Genomic DNA, 18,000 nt, shown 5'->3' with positions numbered 1-18,000 from the left:
CTGAAGAGCAAATGCATGCAGTTATGCTTCAGGGGAAAAATTAGTCCAGCAAGACTCAAATGATAAAAATTTGCAAGATACCAAGCTGTACTATCATGTTGAAAGGCCACATACCGGCAGCTTCTAACCATCAAAACAGATTCCATTTTAACAATAAGCTTGTAGGTTAATAAAATCAACTTACTTCATTGGATAATGGTCCTGGAAACTCACTATAAAGGGCAAAATTCCACTTCCAAATCACACCTAGCAATTGCAGAAACAAACCAAACGGCCACAGGTGCACTACAAGCTGTGCAAAATACAACCAAGGCATCACTTACCGTGGGGAACATCCTGAAGTATCATTCGTAGCTTAGAGCAAGTGGCAGATTTGTTTGTTTTCTTGCAGGTGTTTTGTGCTCATTCTTCGTTACTGGTCAACACCGAAAGGAAGGCACGGGGATGTTCTTCCCCATGCAACAGAGATTGCGTTTGGCAAGGAACCAAACACCACCGTCCTTTAAAAGGCAGGTCCCAAACAAGCACTCTTCTGCTGTTATTTTACTTCATGAGTTTCTTTTGCCCTGGTTTAGCACGATACTCAGTATCGCCACACGCAGACCCCCGTTACATTACAGCCTTCGTGTAAGACTGCCGTTGGCACCAACGCGGAGGAGCAAAGAAGTACAAATCCAGAATGTGCTGGGTGCAGAAGCATGGATTACTTACTGATCTGGAACTTCAGTGCTTTCAGAATAAGACAAAATATTCACTAACTCGCTCTGACCAGCAGAAATTTGGTCAAGGTGCTTAAGCATCTGTGAAAGTCTGAACCCGGTGCCTTCAGTGTCAGAATTTCTAAGACTTGATTAAAATCTCTTGAGATTCAGTACATTTTTTTTTTCCCCCCCCTGTGGTTGCTTTTCATTTTTAAAGGATCATCTTGGGCACTGAGCTTTGGAGAAGACACACAAAATGAGATACACTGCTAGAAAAAGCTCTTTTAAGCAGAGACTGCTGAGTTCAGAAACATCCGCTTCTTGCAGTGTTTACTCACAAGGTCAGGGATGAGATACGGATGGTTAGGGTGAACTCATCAACTAGAACCAAAGTTGGTCAAGTGGCCCAAACATTTCTTCTGAAACTGGTAGGAGAGAGCAGAGCAGGAGGGGAAACACTGGGCGCACGGAGCTACAGGACCCTTCTACCTCGACCAGGAGAGCTCGGCGCAGGAGGGCACCTCCACTGCCGCGGGCAGGAGGCTCCCGCTCTCTCCTCAAGGGAGAGCGACTGATCAATAAGAATTGTGGTAACTGGGAGAACTGGGGGTCCCCCGTTTGCAACAGCAACAACTGAAAGGTCATTTGTAACAAATGAAAGCTTCCTTTGCTGATCTAGACAGTCTGTCCTGCCAAACGCTCCAGGCAAGTAAAGCAAAGCAACCCCCAAAAAATCCAGCAGACAAATTCCTTTAAGCTTATTTAATGATATTTGAAACGCTTAAATTTTCTATTTCCCAGATCCTGAAAACAGATTTTTTTTTAAGTGACCAATATTTAATTCCAGAAACATACAACCTTATCAGCTAAGTCATAAAAGAGCTATTTTACAAACATACATCTGGATAATTAGAACAATAAAGTCTTTTTAGACATTCAAACATGATCAGTAAAAATACAGGATTATTAATAAAGATTTTTGTGTATTTTTTTAAAGAATACTTCCAGATTTTTTTCTTCTCTTTAAAGTAAATCTCTGTTAAGAGTACATGATTGTATGTTGTACAAAGAAAATAAAAATATTCTAGTATGAAGAGAGCTCCACAAGACTTAATTCAAAATAAAACAGCAGTGTTTTGGCTGCAGTATCCCTTTTGCAGTACATCTGCTTGTCAGTTGGCACCTTTGGGGGAGAGGGGGGGAATTAAGGGATTTCTCTGGGGAACAGAGGGGAAAAAACAATACCAGATACCATCAAGCACTGAGATTATAATCAAGGGTCACCTGCTGAAGCATTAGACCCCCCTTCTAATGAGTTTTATCAAGACACTGGAAATAGGCATAGTGCTGTCTGAAAGCTGACCAAAACCATCTAGATTTCTTAGCTCTCGAGGTTTACATTCCTCATCCTTCCTTCTGATCTCACCTACAGGATGTTAAAGAAATCTCCTGTCCCTACAGACCAGGTATGTTCAAGAAACCAGAGTGATCAAATGCTGGCTTAGCATTTGCTCTTCTACCCCTCTACAGGAGAAGGAAATTCCCCTTTCCAGAAAGTCCCCATTTGACCTTGTTGCTTGTCCATGAACTATATCCTGTAATAGCAGTAGAGAAATCACTTCTCAGGAGGATATAAAAGAATGGTTGCCATACTACATCTTTGTTCCCAAGATAAGAAACCCTTGCTTATCTTGTATTTGGGGAAGAAAAAAAAGAACAAACAAAACAAAGCAACAAAACATTGGGGAGGAGGGGCTGGGGCAAACAAATCAGAGAACATTATCCTGCTCTGCTATCCAGTTTGAGTAAGGGAATGTACAATCAATCAATCACCAACCAGGGGCAAATTAAAATGCTTCCTTACACTGGAAACTGCAATTTTAAAAAAGGTAATCTTATGGCTTAAAGGGGAGGAAAAAAGTGAGAATCCTGAATAGTGCATTTGAGCTCCAGCTCCTTCCACACAGCGAGACATGGCCTGAGGTCTGCCGTACAGTAGATGTGCTAGAGAGGAAAAAGGATTCCCCTGTTACTTCAGGTTACAGCTCCCAGAAGATAATGGATCCCTGACCCCACCATCATTTTTCTAGAGGAGTAATGCCTCAGTTGTGAGGATGATCAATGTAGCATAAGGTCAGCTGAAACAAAAACCCAACAGGACAGAACACCGTGTGTCATTTATATTGCCCATAAAACTGGGTTCAAATGGGTTGATCTTCTCTAACATCCCTCAAAGCTCTCTGCAGTCTCCTGCTCTGGAGACTGCCCGTTTCCTCCAGCTTCTCTGCCACCATCGTTAGCCTGGCACAAAGTGGGGATGTTTCCCCTTACGCATCTTGAGAGGTGACAGGGACAGAACCACACCTGACCTCCCAGTGGATTATGTCCAAGGTGGGGAAAATTCCACTCCAGCACCTCTGGAGGCAGAAACATAAGGATGACACGGCAACATAAATACTCTGCATTCCCAGCTTTTTCACTGCTGCTACATCTATTAGAGATGAAAAAACGTAGTGGTGAATGCTGCTACAAAATGCTTACACAAAGGTGAAGAAGTCAGAGGCAGCACGGGCAGGTTGCTCCCCCATGGCCCATCTGAACAGCTATATGCTTCTCGTGCAACATGCTGCTCACCATGAACCTTGAAATTCATGCAACTTGGAGAAAACCAGAGAACCAAGGATTTTTTTCTTCAGTCACAAAGAATGAGTATTAAGCAACCAGGCCTTCACAGGTCCTGTCTTTGCTGCTCTTCCAGCAACCTCTTGAAAAGCCAGACTAAGCTCTCTCTAATAGAGTTCAGTGGTAATTTTCAGTCAACCATGAAAGCCTGCTGGAAAGCTTTCAGACAGCTAAGGTTGTAATAACTGCTCCTGTTTCTCGAGTGTGTAGACCCAGGCAAGCATCATGCCAGCCGATGAAGGGGAGTTGAGGGCGAGAAAGGGCCTTAAACACCAAGCCCAGCTATAGCTCGGTTCTCTTTCTGGCAGGGTCAGGTAAAAGATGCCACATCAGCATGAGGCACCATTCTAGGTTGGGGGCTTATCAGAGGAAGTCTAGATGTTTATAACCAAAGAAACCATATGGCTGAAGGTGAGGAGGGGAGATCCCACCCACTAAGAACGGAAGTGCTCGGCTAATACTGACAGTATACTCATACAGGTGCACCAGGACAGGCCTTGGTGGGTCCCAAGGAAGAGGAAGCTCCAGCCAGCCTGGAAGAGAACACTTTGGCTTGTGTTGGCAGTGTAATGCTCCGCTGGTGAAAAATGATACTTTGTGCAATTGGCTCTTAAAACAAGAGAAACTCTTCCCTACTCTGTAAGGGCTCATGGCTCCAACTTCCCTATCAGGCCCAAAATCATCTCTGATGTCAATCTTTACATGAACTTGTCCCTTGCATATGTCTAATGGGAAGAATAAGAACTGTTTTTTCCTACGTGAGGAAACAAAGGACAGATCTGATTTCTTGCCAGTAGCTAAAGAGAAAGCTTTTGTTTTAAAGGAGCAGGGAGTATGATCTTTATGCTGACCAGAGTCTCTACACTTCATGATGCATGCAGTGATGCAAACAACACTACAGCAGTTCTGACATGCTAATGGGATTTACAGGTGTAGCATGCTGTTCAGTTTGGGTTTGTTAAATAGTTTAGAACTTGGGAAGAGGGTGCAAAGGAGACTGCCTTACACACTTTCCACTAGCAGTCCTATTGACGGTGTCTGCGATACCAGTGACAGCTTGAACCACCCTATGCTAAGCAGGAACTGCCTGCCCTAGGACCAGCTTCAGAGCAGAGGCACAGCCAGCTTAGGCTGTCCGGTGTTAGCTCTGCTGGTAGCCTGATATTTACCATCTTGTCCCCAGACTGGAAGGTATTCCAACAGCAAAACCCATTAGAACAGGCCTAAGGAAGTACCAGAGAGCTGTTTCAGCTTTCTTTGTTTTGCACATCTCTGTTTCAGTGAGAACACATTGGCACAAATGAGTTAAAAAAAAAAAACAAAAAAAAAACCAACTAAAAAAACCCAATCCAATCCAACCCCACCCCCCAGAAAAAACCCCAAACCCCACCCCAAGCCCTCAGCAAGACATACTTTCAGGTACTAAAACTTACTGGCCCTATAATCAGCAGTACCTGCGGCTAACTCAAATGGCAGCCCTTATTCATTCAGTAGTGAATCAGGGGCAGATCTGCCCCACATCTTTGAAACACTTCTGGGTTTGCATTTTTTCTTTTTGATCCAGAGAAGAGTTACAAAAGTGCTGCAGGTCCAAGTATTTTTATCACTTTACAAAGGAGACAATGATCAAAGCCAACAAAGTCAAGAAAAAAATTAAACCTATCTTTCTCCTCTCCCAGTCTAATCTTGCATGTCAACAAAAGAGACCCCTAATGGGAGAGGGGAAAAAGAAAAATTTGCCCATCTCAAGTGCCTGGCCATTTAGTGCATGGAAAATTCTCGTTACACTTGTGGTGACATGTCGTTACACTTGTGGTGACATGAACAGTTCCCATGCAATTGCTGAATACAGATAGTTCCAGCCACAAGTCATCCTAACACCTTCATAAGTAGCTCTTGGTGTGGCAGTTCGATTGCCAGCAGGGAGTGCAGAGTCCAGTCCAGCCAAGTAAAGATACACTTGCACATAGGCACACCCTCTCCCCTCAGACCTGACCTTTGGTTCAGGAGCAGTAGCAGGAAGGGTGTACTATATGCAGAGGGCTAGAACTGCCACTACCCAATTAAAATAGAACAAAAAAGGCAGATTAAAAAATTAAAATGTGCTTTTGATACACGGAATGAAGTCAAATAAATACATTGATTTTTTTTTTAAATGTCTAAATACATTTTTATATCCTACACCCAAAGCTCTGTACATTTGGTTTGGTTTTTCTGTTCTGAAAAATGAATTTCTGGTAGCAAGGAGAGGAGCAGAATAGCATAGACTCCCTCACTGACAAGATAGTGCAGATGCCCCACAGGAAAAGCACCCCATGCCCACTTTGCTAGAGTATGGTTCACGTTTGGATGGTCCAAACCCTCTTGTCTCAGAGTCCACAAGGAAGACAGCGGGTGCTGTGTCCTGATACTCTTCATCCAATCTTCAGCCACTCCTGAAAACATGACTAGCTTTTGTCTGAAGGAGGGGGAAAAAAAACAAGAAAATTTTTTTTAAAAGTGTGGTGAGAGAGGGGGTTGCAATGACAGATGAATGCCCAACATTTCTGAACACTAGTACTAGCAGAGACAATGTGTTACATGAGAGACAGCACACTCATTTAACCTTTTGACCTTTGTTAGTGATTCCAGCAATTACATCTCCAGGATGCCTAAGGCCACTTAACACAGCATCAGAGATACCCCAGAGAAAGAAAAGACAGACTGTAATAATTTTACACATTCAAAAATCTTCCTTTGGGATTTTACATCAACCTAGCCTTCTTTGAAAGAGAAGTTGTAACATCCCGAGATGTAGGTCTTTGGCAGGTAGGGGAGAGGCAGCTTGCAAACAACCTTTTCAGAGGAAGGAACAAGCTCCTCTGCAAGTGTGAGTCTCAATGGAGTCAACTGACCTTTCCTGGAATCAGCACGGTCTCAGCCCTGAGAGAGCTGCTGATGTAGGTGAAACCTTTTGTGTGTGTGTGTGAGAAACATTAATAATTGCTTTTGTGCTCTTTGTTTAGTGTCTGAAGCTAACGTGGTACCTGCTACCAATTACAGACAGTCTGGCGTACCTGAGTGCTCTCCTGTGGAGGCTGATCCAGCCAGCCCTTGGCGTCGGAGAATGGTGTAGTCTTCCTCAACCTCCTAAAAAAATAAAAACAACCCCAAAACTCACGTGGCTCTTTGTCTATTTACCAAGTGAACAAAGAGGGCTTCAAATGGGAAAAGAGAGGATTCACAACAGGTGAGTGGGCTGGAATCACCCATGTTGCACAGTGACCCACAATGGATCTCAACTCCTTTATCAGGCCTTCCATTTGCATGCAGTATTCCACTTTCTTTTCAGATTTCAGTTACATTAAAGGCCGGCTACTGATTTAAGATGTTGGTATGTCTCACACACACAAGACATCACATACCAGAAATAATTTTGAAAAGAGTGAGGCTGAAAACCTTGTTATTGGTCTACTGCAACTTAGCACTTCACTTGACATTAGCAGCAGTATGCAACACATTTGATAAGTCTCTTTATGTCAGAAATTCATATTCCTTAGGCCAGTGGCCCCTTCAAAACTCCACTGTTGCAGACTTGCGTCAGTTTTGTCCCATCCACCACGAATCTCTCTAAATTCAAATCAAAGCAATATACATACCCGCTAGCTTTAGGGGAACTACTTGCCTCTTGTAACCCTCAACTTAATGCAAGCAAAACAGCACCAAGTTTCTGCTTCAAAAGCTTCCAGAGATAAGAGCCAAAGACCAAAAAAAAAAAAAAAAAAAAAGCATGGCTGCCTTTCTTGCCGCTCAAAATTGTTTTCAAGCTCTTTTCTAAAACAAAACCTAAGGAATATGAAAACCCTGATACTGCAAATAGAGACATACTATACCTTTAACTTTTCAAGGTCATCCTCTATCTTCTGAATATACTGCATCATCTGCACACGTGACTCTATCGAGAAGTGAGGGCTTGCTACAAATGAGCAGGACTCTTCCACTCCCCCCCAGCGTGAGGCCATCATCTCCTCAGCAAACGGGGAGCTTCCTCCATCCGACTGGGTGTCCCGCGGGGAAAGTGGCTGCTGTGGGGCAGAGTCCAAAGAGGTGCGGCCACCTGCAGCGCACTGGAGAACCAGAGATGATACCTCCTCATCTGTGGAGCTCTCCTGCACTGTTCCGTATCCATCAAGGATCAAATAATTTCCTGTTAAGAGAACAGCTTTTTACTAACACCTCCAGCTCAATGATCACCAAGAACCACTGAACTGTAGACAGTTTAAGCAGACTTTAAGAAAGATAAGTGGTGAGAGGCCCATCCCCTGAGACATTTTAAAATGGATAAGAAAAAGCATTTGTGAACACAACACAGAATAGTGATTATATCAGCCCAGACTAGTTTGGTTCTGAATTGGGCTTCAGAGATCACGGGTGGGTTTTGGACTGCAGTTTGAGAATAACATGATTAGATGAGCTAATCGCCCACCTTCCTGTTTTTCCAAAACCTGTGTTTCTGTCATAATGCCTGAAAAACCTGCACTTATACTAATGGTACCCAACAAATCACACTGCTGCATTTCTAACCTCCACTGGCTAGCTACAGTACTGGGGATGCTTTTAGATGAGTTAGCTTTAAAATTTAGCTTGTGAAACTTAGCTTGATGATGATATGTTAAAGGATAAAGCAATTATAGACAGAAATGCTTTCACAACCTGCACCTAGCAATAGAATTATATTAAATAATTTCTGTACAGTATTACAGCAAAGCTATCATGTGGAGCCAGAATTGACTAAAAACAGGTCAATCTAATTTTGATGTCCCTGCACAGTTAAAGTAAACAGCGTAAGAGGTGACAAATAAATTAGATGCTTCAAGTTGTTGGCTCAGTTTTAATAATTTAAAATGTCTCAGTAATTCAGGGAAAGAAAAATTATTTTCAATATGTAGTTGGAAGGCAGCATTCAGACAGTCACAAATTGGCTTATTCACATTGTTAGAATCCAATTATTAAATAAAAGCATATTTATGGATAAGAGATTTCAAGACTAATAGTCATATAGAATCTATCTGCTAGTAGCTAGTTCTACAACAACACGTACATGAGATAAACCTCAATTTGTGTGTTAGTTTTCGTGCAGTGTCACCATGTCGGCTGATCAAAGTCACAGGACTTTCCAAACACAAAGTGCACAAAGTCCCATGAAAGTGCTCACAGCTGCTGTCTTAGAGCTAGTTTTCTGCCAAGTTAACAGCTCTACAGCCTTCTTGAAGACTAGAAGAGATATACTTCTTGAAGACTAGAAGAGATGCTGCTCAGATAACTGACAAATATACCGTATGTAGTAATAATAATAGAAATAACAAAAATAATAAGCTTTTAAAAGCTTCAGGCTGGGGTAAGGTCCCAGGAGACAATTACAGTGTAAAGTTACAACTGTTTCTTTTCAGAAGCTTGATCAGGAGAAGCCAACACAGTATCTACAAAACAGCATGAGTCATGGGGGCTCTGTGCCTACAGGCTAAGGAAGTGCTTTGCCTTCAGGGAAAACGTTTTCCCTACAGGTCCCGACAGTCAGTTAGGAGATAAAGTGGTCCAGTGGCAACTGCAATCAAGAGCTTGCATTGTGCCTCCATAATTACAGTCTGTCACAGTGTATTAGCCCCACAGTACTTCAGCTTCTCTTTTCATAAAATAGAGAATTCTTTAAGCACATGTTTGCACGGCCCTCTTCAGGGCTAAAATGACTGTCAAAGTCTGAGAGTTAACTTTAAATGTCCTATACCATGTAAGCAAGAGAGGAAGTCTCTAATACTGAATCTGGACAGACTATCATTCAATGAGTGAATGAAATACGCTCACCTGAGATCCGTATTTGCACATCCTCTTCCTCCTTCCTTTCCATTAGTTCACTTTCAGATGGGTTTTCATCACTGTGAACTTCTCGAGCATCAAAAAAATGCTCCCCGCTTTCATCAGCACCCACCCCCTCCAGCTCTGTGGTTGAGATCTCCAGATTCATACTCATGTGGTCTATTGCTAAGTTACTACTTGATCTGGGGTCTCTCGCTATCAGCTGCATGGCATCCCCTGAAGCTGGCGATCCAGCCGAAGTCCGGAGGCCATAACCAGCTGTGGACTCATTAGTTGCGGTTCTCAGAAGCATTCTGTCTGTTCCAGGCTGGTGAAATTTGTTATTGTCAGAGTGCTGTAGTCCAGGCTCATTTCCACTCCCTGTTTGGGCTTCTTGAGAAACGGTCCTAAACCTGGGAAAGCGCTGCCGGTCTTCAAGGGTCCCCTTCTCAGAAAAGCCAAGTTGCTGTACCAACAATTGTTTCAGCAAGCCCACTGCAAGTAGAGATAACATTCACAAGGCTTCACAAACCATAACCTCCCTTTCAAAAAGGTCTATCTCGTAGCAGCCAGCCCTCTCATTGCTCTCGGTAGGAAAAACAGGGATAAAAATAAACATGTAAGGTCCGAAGCCTTACTCCACATTTTACCTTGCAAGCAAGAGCAAACATGTCAGTACAAGTTGGAACTTTCTTGCTTAAGAAAAACAAAGAAATCGTCCACTGAAATTATCCAGCAAGTGAGCTGGAGTGCAGGCGAGTGCCCAGGTTATACCCATGCCCCCAAATGAACTAAAAACTATGGCTGTAATAGGGGATTCCCACCTGAGAAACAAGCATATTGAGAATATTCCACTCAACTTTGAAATGACAGATCAAAAAAACTGAAGGCACATTTTGTCTAAAATTTCATGCAAATTTATGCTTGTTTGAACTTCAACCCACATTCCTTTAGTTCTCAAATTATCCCAACCAAACACTTCATAATAAGGACACATTGTTCAAAACAAAAATATGATACTGTCAAGAGCATAAGAACACTGTTCACTCTCACCATGCAATGCTCATGTAACACCCAAGAAAAGCTATAATTTCATACAACAGAACAGTCACTCATCTAAGTGGAAGGCTCTTGTCAAAATGTGAGTGACCCACTGCTGCTGGTAGAGGGCTGCTCTTTTAATTCTGAACAGTCATGAGATGCCAGGTCACTAATACTGTCTTTACCCACCCCACACACTAAGATTATTTTATCCCTGGTCTCTGAAAACAAGTACCAATACAGCATTCAGAATTAGAAAAGGACTTTGAATCCTATAAGAAGGAGAAGCATAAATGGATCAGAAGATCCAAGATAAACTACTAGATTGCAGAGAACTGTCATTACTTGAGACAGAAGAGGGAATTTGGGCCAAGGATATGAATGCTCTGCATTTTGGTAAAAGCAAATGACCCACAGAGAAGCAAATACAGACTATTCCCTCCAAGTACAATTAAGGGACTCCATGTCCCTTTCAGAGTTGCCAAGAAGAGATATATGGATTAATGAATTCATTCAAATTTTAGGAAGTTATATTTAGGAATTGCACTGCTAGATCTGATCAAGTAGGTTGCACAGCCCTGCATTTTTCCTCTGAAAGGAGGTATACTAGAGAACAGAGGAAGTGATTAAAAAATCTTCTGTAAACAATTTTACAGAATAATCTGTCCATCAGGAAAATTTCTTTTCAACGCGCACAAGTGTTGATCTAATTATATCCAACCACCTCCCAAGTCCTCAGAAAATCTAAACCTAGATTTTGTCAAGATCACATATATCCAATCTCGTTTGCAGGATTTTACAAAAAAAAAAAAATATGCAAAATCATATTCTGCAACTCATGCAACCTCTCCTACTCCGCTTCAGTGCTTTCAAAATATGTCCCCAGGCTAACTGCATTGTCTTTTAAAAAACTGCTGACTAGCAATGGCACTGTACAGCACTGCACAAAGTTCTGCAATATAATTTTGTCATCAAAGCACTTCGTGGACAGTAAGTAACAACTCATTACCACCATCATTTCATACATGGGAAAACCACAGAAAAACAGTGAGATGCCTAAAGCCAAAGAAATGGCCAGTATATGAATTCAGAACTTAGAATTCCTTGTTGTCAGATCCATTTTGTTTTGCTATGCTGTGATATACAGCACAGAGAGAATTGGTATTTAACAGAAATGGGCTTTAGATTTTATTTTAGCTCATTGATTTAGATGGTTGACCTAACAACTTTCATCTCCACATCACACCCCATCAGACACTGCCCACAGATACTTACAGTTTCTTAATGCATCCAGTGCCCACTGCCCTTCTGATACCGAAGGTAAACTGGTGGTTGTGTGCTCATAGCAGGCAGGAGAATCTTTAAGTGTCAGGTCTGCCTGCTGCACTTTATCAAACTGTCTTTCTGACACAAGAAGACTTTCTACCTTGGACTTTCCAGACATGATGGGCGAAGATGACTGAGCATTCAGTATTAAGGGAGATTCAAGGCCCAAATCTTTATCTAGTAAACAAAAAACATACATTCAGGTTAAACAACTATGTCAAATATGACAATAAACTGCAGAAAATTCTGCTTCATGTAGAAATCTCTGAAAATACTAAAAAAAAAAAATACAGTTCTTGAGCGTGGGATTGGTAAAATGCCAATTCTTTCCATGGGAAAAAAGAACCTTTCCCAACAATTTATACAACAGACGGAAATAGTAAGAGGTACGTTTCCAAGAGGTTCAGTATCACTTCTCTATGTGCCTTGTAAAGAAATCATTCCTTTCCAGAGAAATGTCAAAGCTACCAAAAGATCCCCAAGCCACAAGGAATATGGCTCGGCACATCTGCACACCATGCAGCAAATCTACTGACACCATTTACCTGCACCACTGTTTTACCTGGACTTTGTAGACTATTGGCAGGAATGTCATGCTGCTCTTTGAGCTTCTGCTGCTCCTCTTCTTCACGCTCTTCTCTGCAGGGGGGAAAGAATGAACACATCCTTTTAGTCACATACATCCGAATCGCTGGATGAGAATCCATGCTTTGGCTGGCAACCTTTGCGCAGAAGAAGGGGTACTAGAAAAAAAAAAACCCAGCCCTTCTTCCTCCAGCTACTTTTACTTACTCGCCAGGTCCTGACTGTGGTAATGGAATCACTCTTCTGGTACTCCCCATTTTTACAGTCCCTGCCATCTGAGCTATAAGGTCCTGCCATCTGCAGTAGAAACATCAAATAAAAACATGCAGGATATGAAGCATTACGAATACTTCTATATTTAACATCTCTTAAATTCAACCAATATTATCACTGCTTTTCTTATCAACAGAAATATCTTTTTTTTTTTAAATTCTGTTACATTCAATTCCTCAGTAATACCTTGCAGCCACAAGTGAAGCACCACAGCAAAATGCTCACTTCACCAGGATATTCTTCAGCAGAAGAAAATTAATGACAGCACCTTAACAGGAGTTGTCAGGTGAGGCAGTTATTTTATATATAAATATATACAAAAGCATTAAGTAACATTTCACTTATTACTGAAGAGTTTCATATGTGACACACTAGAACAGTTGCTATGTATCATACAAATAAGTCTATGCCCTGCTTACATCTTAGAAGAAAAGCATTTCTACCAAAGGGGAAAATAAAGCATTTTGCAAGGGAATCAAATTCCTGCACTGGGGCGTGTATGATGCTCATATCAAAGCCCGTGAAGGTAACCAGCTCTGCACAAAGGTGCAGGATTATTACAGTTACTTATCTGGTAAGTTAGTCACATAAGACCAGAATCGCAAGGGTAAATAAAAGCATTTTTGAGGTCAGAAAAGGGTCTGGAGTGAGCCAGATAGCAAGCAACAACAACAAAAGCATTGAGTGTACACATGGGGTGGTTTTTTAATATATATATATACACACACACACACACACGCTCACTAACAGACACGTATACACCCTCCCCCTGCTTTTTATAAGCTGGGAGAGACTGCCCTTGAATACTTCCTATGTAGGCCAACATAGCAATGTTTTCAGCTAAGCTTAGAGAAGGAACTCAGGTAATTCATGGACACCTGCACAGTTACTACAGGCAAGCTGATCTAAAAGATCTCTTAAGTACAACTCAAGCAGCAGATGGAGCTGAGCCAATTACTTACACATTCTTTTCCGAAACAGTCTGTGCCACCAGTTCATAAATATGAGCGCCGTTTTCTGACATGGAGATGACGAAGAAAGCTTTGTTATCTGAAGCGACACAGGGAGGAAAGAATTTCACTAGATGCCTCGTCTGACATAGCTTTCTGAAAATTCCTAAAACTGGGCATAACCCCAACCAGAAGCAATGAAAGAGTTCATGAGATAACCCTCCAATACTATAATATACAAACATTGATCCTTCCCTATCAAGGAAATTTGTCTATTAGTCCTGAAAGAAAAGAGCCATTACTGCCCAAACAATTTTGAAACAGATTTATTTCTCCTCTTCTCCCTTTTTTAATTTCTAGAGTACCTTTCATGTAATACAATCAGAGTACTTTAATTTAGAAGTCTATTTAAAACTCAAGCCATGCCTATTACTGATGCAAAGAAGTTAAACAGCTCATACATATAAAGCAAGATGTTGGACAACCAAGAATTAAGCCTACGCAGTTTTCCATGTTCTACTCTGGAACTCTAGACAAAAACATCTATCCTCAACTGATCTAATCTTCATTTTTGGCTTCCTCTTTTGCTTTCTCAATCGGTTACACTGACCTGTTGCCACCTGACGAACCAGAACGGTGTTCAATTTGATGATAGGACTGAAGGTGTGTTTACTGTCAGCTGTCGATGCCAAGATTTTACTGTGACACTTCAGTACCAGTTTATCATCTTGTTTCTGCAACAGCACCAGAATGTCCTCCAGAAGCAGAGTGTAGAGATCTGCACAAAGTGCAAAAGAACCCAGAATGAGTTAAAGATTCATAGTTTTGTATCACACCCATGCAGAAAGAAAAAGGCTGCATTTTTGATTACTCATGCAGAGGCAGTAATCAGTGCTATGCCATTCTAGGCAAAGCTTGCAAATCTTCCTCATCAAAACTACAGCAGAAAGCTACAGATGGAACTGGATCTTCTCATGACTGACTGCTGTGTCCCTGCATGGTCTTAATGATACTCCAGCACATTTCAGAATTGACAAGAATAATTTAATCAGCTCTGAGAAACACACAGGCATTATTATAGGTGGCAGTAAGAATCATAATTGGAAACTGCAGAAATGCTCTCTCTTTCTCTCCTTCTCAGCAAACACACACAAACCCAACTAAGTCAGTTGATGGAACAGGACTCACCGATAGTTTTGTCACGGTTAACCTTCCAAGTTAGGGGTCCTTCATGAAGCATTTTTCTCTTCGTTAGATCCAAGTTCTGTCACCAGGGGAAAGAAAAAAAAAGTAGCACTATGAAATTTTTGTGGAAGCAAGTAATGGTAAAGCATAGGAATGTCAGAGAGAAAGCTGGGATAGGCACTCCATTTTGGAGATGAGCAGCTAAACCCTGTCTGGAAAAAACATGGAGCAGGACTAAGGTATGCTTCTAAACCAAAATCTTGTGAGGGGTGTTTGTTATTGCTCTTCCACTGCTCTTCTACAGATGCCAGAGGTCACAGGGTGGAGAATTTTCCTACTAAGTCAAGCTACTAAGGCATTAGGATGTCATCTGATTTCTAGGAGGAGTTTTAACAATATCCCACATAAAGTTCTAGTATTACAAGTGGTTAATGCTTCAGCACTTGATTTGCAAGTCAAGTGTGCCTACAAATGATATACAAATCATTCCAGTGATCTGATGGACTTCATAATGTCAATGGATTCTTCAGTCATTTCAGTGACTGTGACATTTAGATCTGCAGGCAAGTAGAAGTGACAATTTTCACAAGTCATTCCTTCCAAGTCTCAGAGTCTACAATCAATGACAGCAAGATTTCATAACTGCCAGTAAGTTCTTCATTTCCTAACTAAATGCTTGCAAGTTTATTTGTGGAAGGATACATGACACAGTTTTATAGAAAAGTCTTCATATAAAAATTTTTTGGATACACACTGACTTTGGGGAAGATAGGGGAGTGCTAAATAAACAACAGAGAATCTATACGAGACACAGGCACAGACAGTGGCAAAAATTAAGAATTGGGGATAAAGTACCAATTCATGAGGAAAAGATGCAGGAGCAAAGGGGGATGAGTCCTTGTGTGGAAGGTACCTATTTGGAATATGTGAGAAAGAAAAAATTTGTTTCAAGTTGCAAGTGCCTATTGGTGTGTATCATTCACTTGAAACACAAAAATTTCCTAAAGTTAGTCCTGCTCCAAGGATGCAGTGTTGTCCATTCCATTTAACAGCAAGTAACCAGCTTCACTAATGTAACCACAAGAATTTACAGGGGCCATGAAACACAGACCTGGACTTAAGACTTTGTTTGGCTATACCTGTGGATCTCCTACACAAATCAGCCTGTGTACAAGCTCTTCTTTTAAAGCCAACTTCATTGCTACATCTCATCACTGTCTGAGACCTCCCCAGTTCCAACAGCACAACTAAGACATGAGATCATGTGAGATATATTTCCATAATAAGACTTCTCATCCATCAGATATCTCATATGTGATCCAGTGCATTAGCTTGCAGCCCATTAAGATTTGTTTCACAGAGCTCACAAGCTTCATCAACGCTACTATGTGCAGAACCAAGTTGTTACGTCCACAGAGATCTTCAGGAAGGTAGCAAACCTCAAATTTCTGAGACTAATTGTTTTAATTTTTGTGCAGAAATATTTATCTCCAAAGACCATTTGGGTTGTACATGAGAAGACTGCAGCAGAAAGAGCCGCAACCTGAACAACAGGGTTGCAATCATGATTTACACAGAGCTTGCTTTCATGCTGTCACTCACCCTGAACTCATCCATCATGGGATCCTCAGACTGCTTCAAGTAGGACAGGTCGAGACGACGCTGATAATCTTCCAAATGCTACAGAAAATGCAATTAAGGTGGTCAATTTGATTACCAAACTCACTAATGTCATGAGTGCAGGCAGTCATGAATATTTCCACACATTCCCAAACGCCCGGGATTCCTCCTCTCACAGGAATACTTGTGCCACAAAACATCTTTAAGCACAATACAAAGTCACTAGTACAGAGACTCTAGGTGTCTTAAATAGCTTGTTGCACTTCAACTCTCTTCTCCCCAACCCTTGACGCTCACTCCATTCGCCTCCTACCTGCTTGTTCTCAGACTCTTTGACAGCCTGGTTCACGTGGTTAAGGATCTGACGACAATGATCTGCTGCTTTCTTCACTTTCTCCTTCTCTTCAGGCAGTTCTGCAAGAGAAAAAGGAAATGGAATCGTCCTTTCCAATAAAGGCTGAAAAAGTCAGAAATCTGGTGCAGTTTGCTGACTTCAAATTTGAGAAAGAGAACTTAAACTCACAGAATAGCCTAGCAACAAAAGCACTGCATTTCAAAGGTGAAATAGCAAAAATAGATCTGTGACAGGAGATACTTCATTCTGCCCTGCAAAAGACACTGGTCTCTGATGATCACCGTATACAGGATGGCACTTGCTACGCTCCTTTTTTCGAGGGGCTCGTGACAACTATTCACTCCACAAACATAAATCCGAGAAGTATTCTGAGAAATCTAAAAAGTTTACTAAGACTCCACCATGGTACAAAGAGAGTCTTGGGGTAGATATTTAAAATCACACAGAGCCAGTTACGCAAAGTCCCAGGATTTGGCAACTGACTACTGGCTTCTGCATTTCTCCCAATCCTTTTTATTTATTTTTTGGAAGAGAGAGAAACAGAGAAAGAAACATAACACAAAATATCAAAAAAACTGTTACATAATAACTTTTTCCATCCAGATAGCCTGTATTTATTTTAACAGCTTAGGAAAAAAGCATCTCTGGCTACATTCATGCAGCATGATTATAAAAACAGTCTTCCCTTACAGCAAGAGCAAACAAGAGTTATCCTTCCAGCCAATGTCACTTACCATACAGACACAGGTGAACCCCATCAATTCTCACTACCAGAAGCTCCATTAAGAATTTAGTTAACAGGCAAACAAACAAGTACATCAAGGATAATGGAGTATCGCATGCTTTCCTAATGATGATTAGAGCGAACTTGTAAAGGCAGTATATTTTTTATGAGTACTGAAATTACACTGCAGCAGGTATCCGCTAGTAAACCTGAAGTCATTCTGTGGTATTATTAATCATATTTTTGCCTGTTATGCTGGAAATATCTTTCAGTGTAACACATCCTAGCTAAACTCCACCCTCTGCAAGAACATGAAAACCTTCTGCAGTGCTTTAGAGATTCAACAGATGAGGATGGAAGGCTACATTAAGATTCTATTGGTGTCTATCGTGTGGGAAAGTATTTCTTCCCAAGTTCAGCCTGCTTCAAATTCTTAGTTGACATTACATTGATAACATCCAAGACTTTTATATGAAGCTTGTTTTATACAAGACTTTAGGGGTGTAGGTCAGACTGCACTCTGAGTGCACATTTTCCCCAGATATTGGGAATTTTGAAAAATAGTACCGAGAATTGATTAAAAAAGACAACCCCCAAAACCCCACAAAACCAAAACACAAATACTCTTGGTCAGTAACAAGAAAACCTTGACCTTAAAAAAAAATCAATTTGTTCTGTATTATCTGCTTTTTGTTCTCTTCTTAAAGAAACACGTTGATTTGCCAT

The 18,000-nt window shown here is 41.3% G+C and overlaps 1 protein-coding gene across 5 annotated transcripts in view; it reads right to left on the bottom strand.

Annotated features, from left to right (window-relative positions):
* Nucleotides 1–1,448: 1,448 nt before the first annotated feature.
* The window catches only part of ARHGEF12 (Rho guanine nucleotide exchange factor 12), an 80,855-nt gene continuing 64,303 nt past the window's right edge, over nt 1,449–18,000 (bottom strand). For all 5 annotated transcript variants that reach the window (XM_074851203.1, XM_074851205.1, XM_074851204.1 and 2 more), the window contains 12 exons: nt 16,509–16,609; nt 16,178–16,255; nt 14,579–14,654; nt 14,001–14,168; nt 13,403–13,490; nt 12,375–12,464; nt 12,145–12,221; nt 11,532–11,759; nt 9,225–9,710; nt 7,256–7,569; nt 6,440–6,512; nt 1,449–5,841 (listed from right to left, as the gene is read on the bottom strand). In XM_074851203.1, the coding sequence (XP_074707304.1) occupies nt 5,831–5,841; nt 6,440–6,512; nt 7,256–7,569; nt 9,225–9,710; nt 11,532–11,759; nt 12,145–12,221; nt 12,375–12,464; nt 13,403–13,490; nt 14,001–14,168; nt 14,579–14,654; nt 16,178–16,255; nt 16,509–16,609 (1,790 nt within the window). In that variant the 3' untranslated portion in view covers nt 1,449–5,830. The remainder of the gene's footprint in view (nt 5,842–6,439; nt 6,513–7,255; nt 7,570–9,224; nt 9,711–11,531; nt 11,760–12,144; nt 12,222–12,374; nt 12,465–13,402; nt 13,491–14,000; nt 14,169–14,578; nt 14,655–16,177; nt 16,256–16,508; nt 16,610–18,000) is intronic.

Source organism: Strix uralensis, chromosome 26 (genome assembly GCF_047716275.1).
Source record: "Strix uralensis isolate ZFMK-TIS-50842 chromosome 26, bStrUra1, whole genome shotgun sequence".
NCBI lineage: Eukaryota > Metazoa > Chordata > Aves > Strigiformes > Strigidae > Strix > Strix uralensis.
This window is presented reverse-complemented; position numbering and strand designations above follow the sequence as displayed.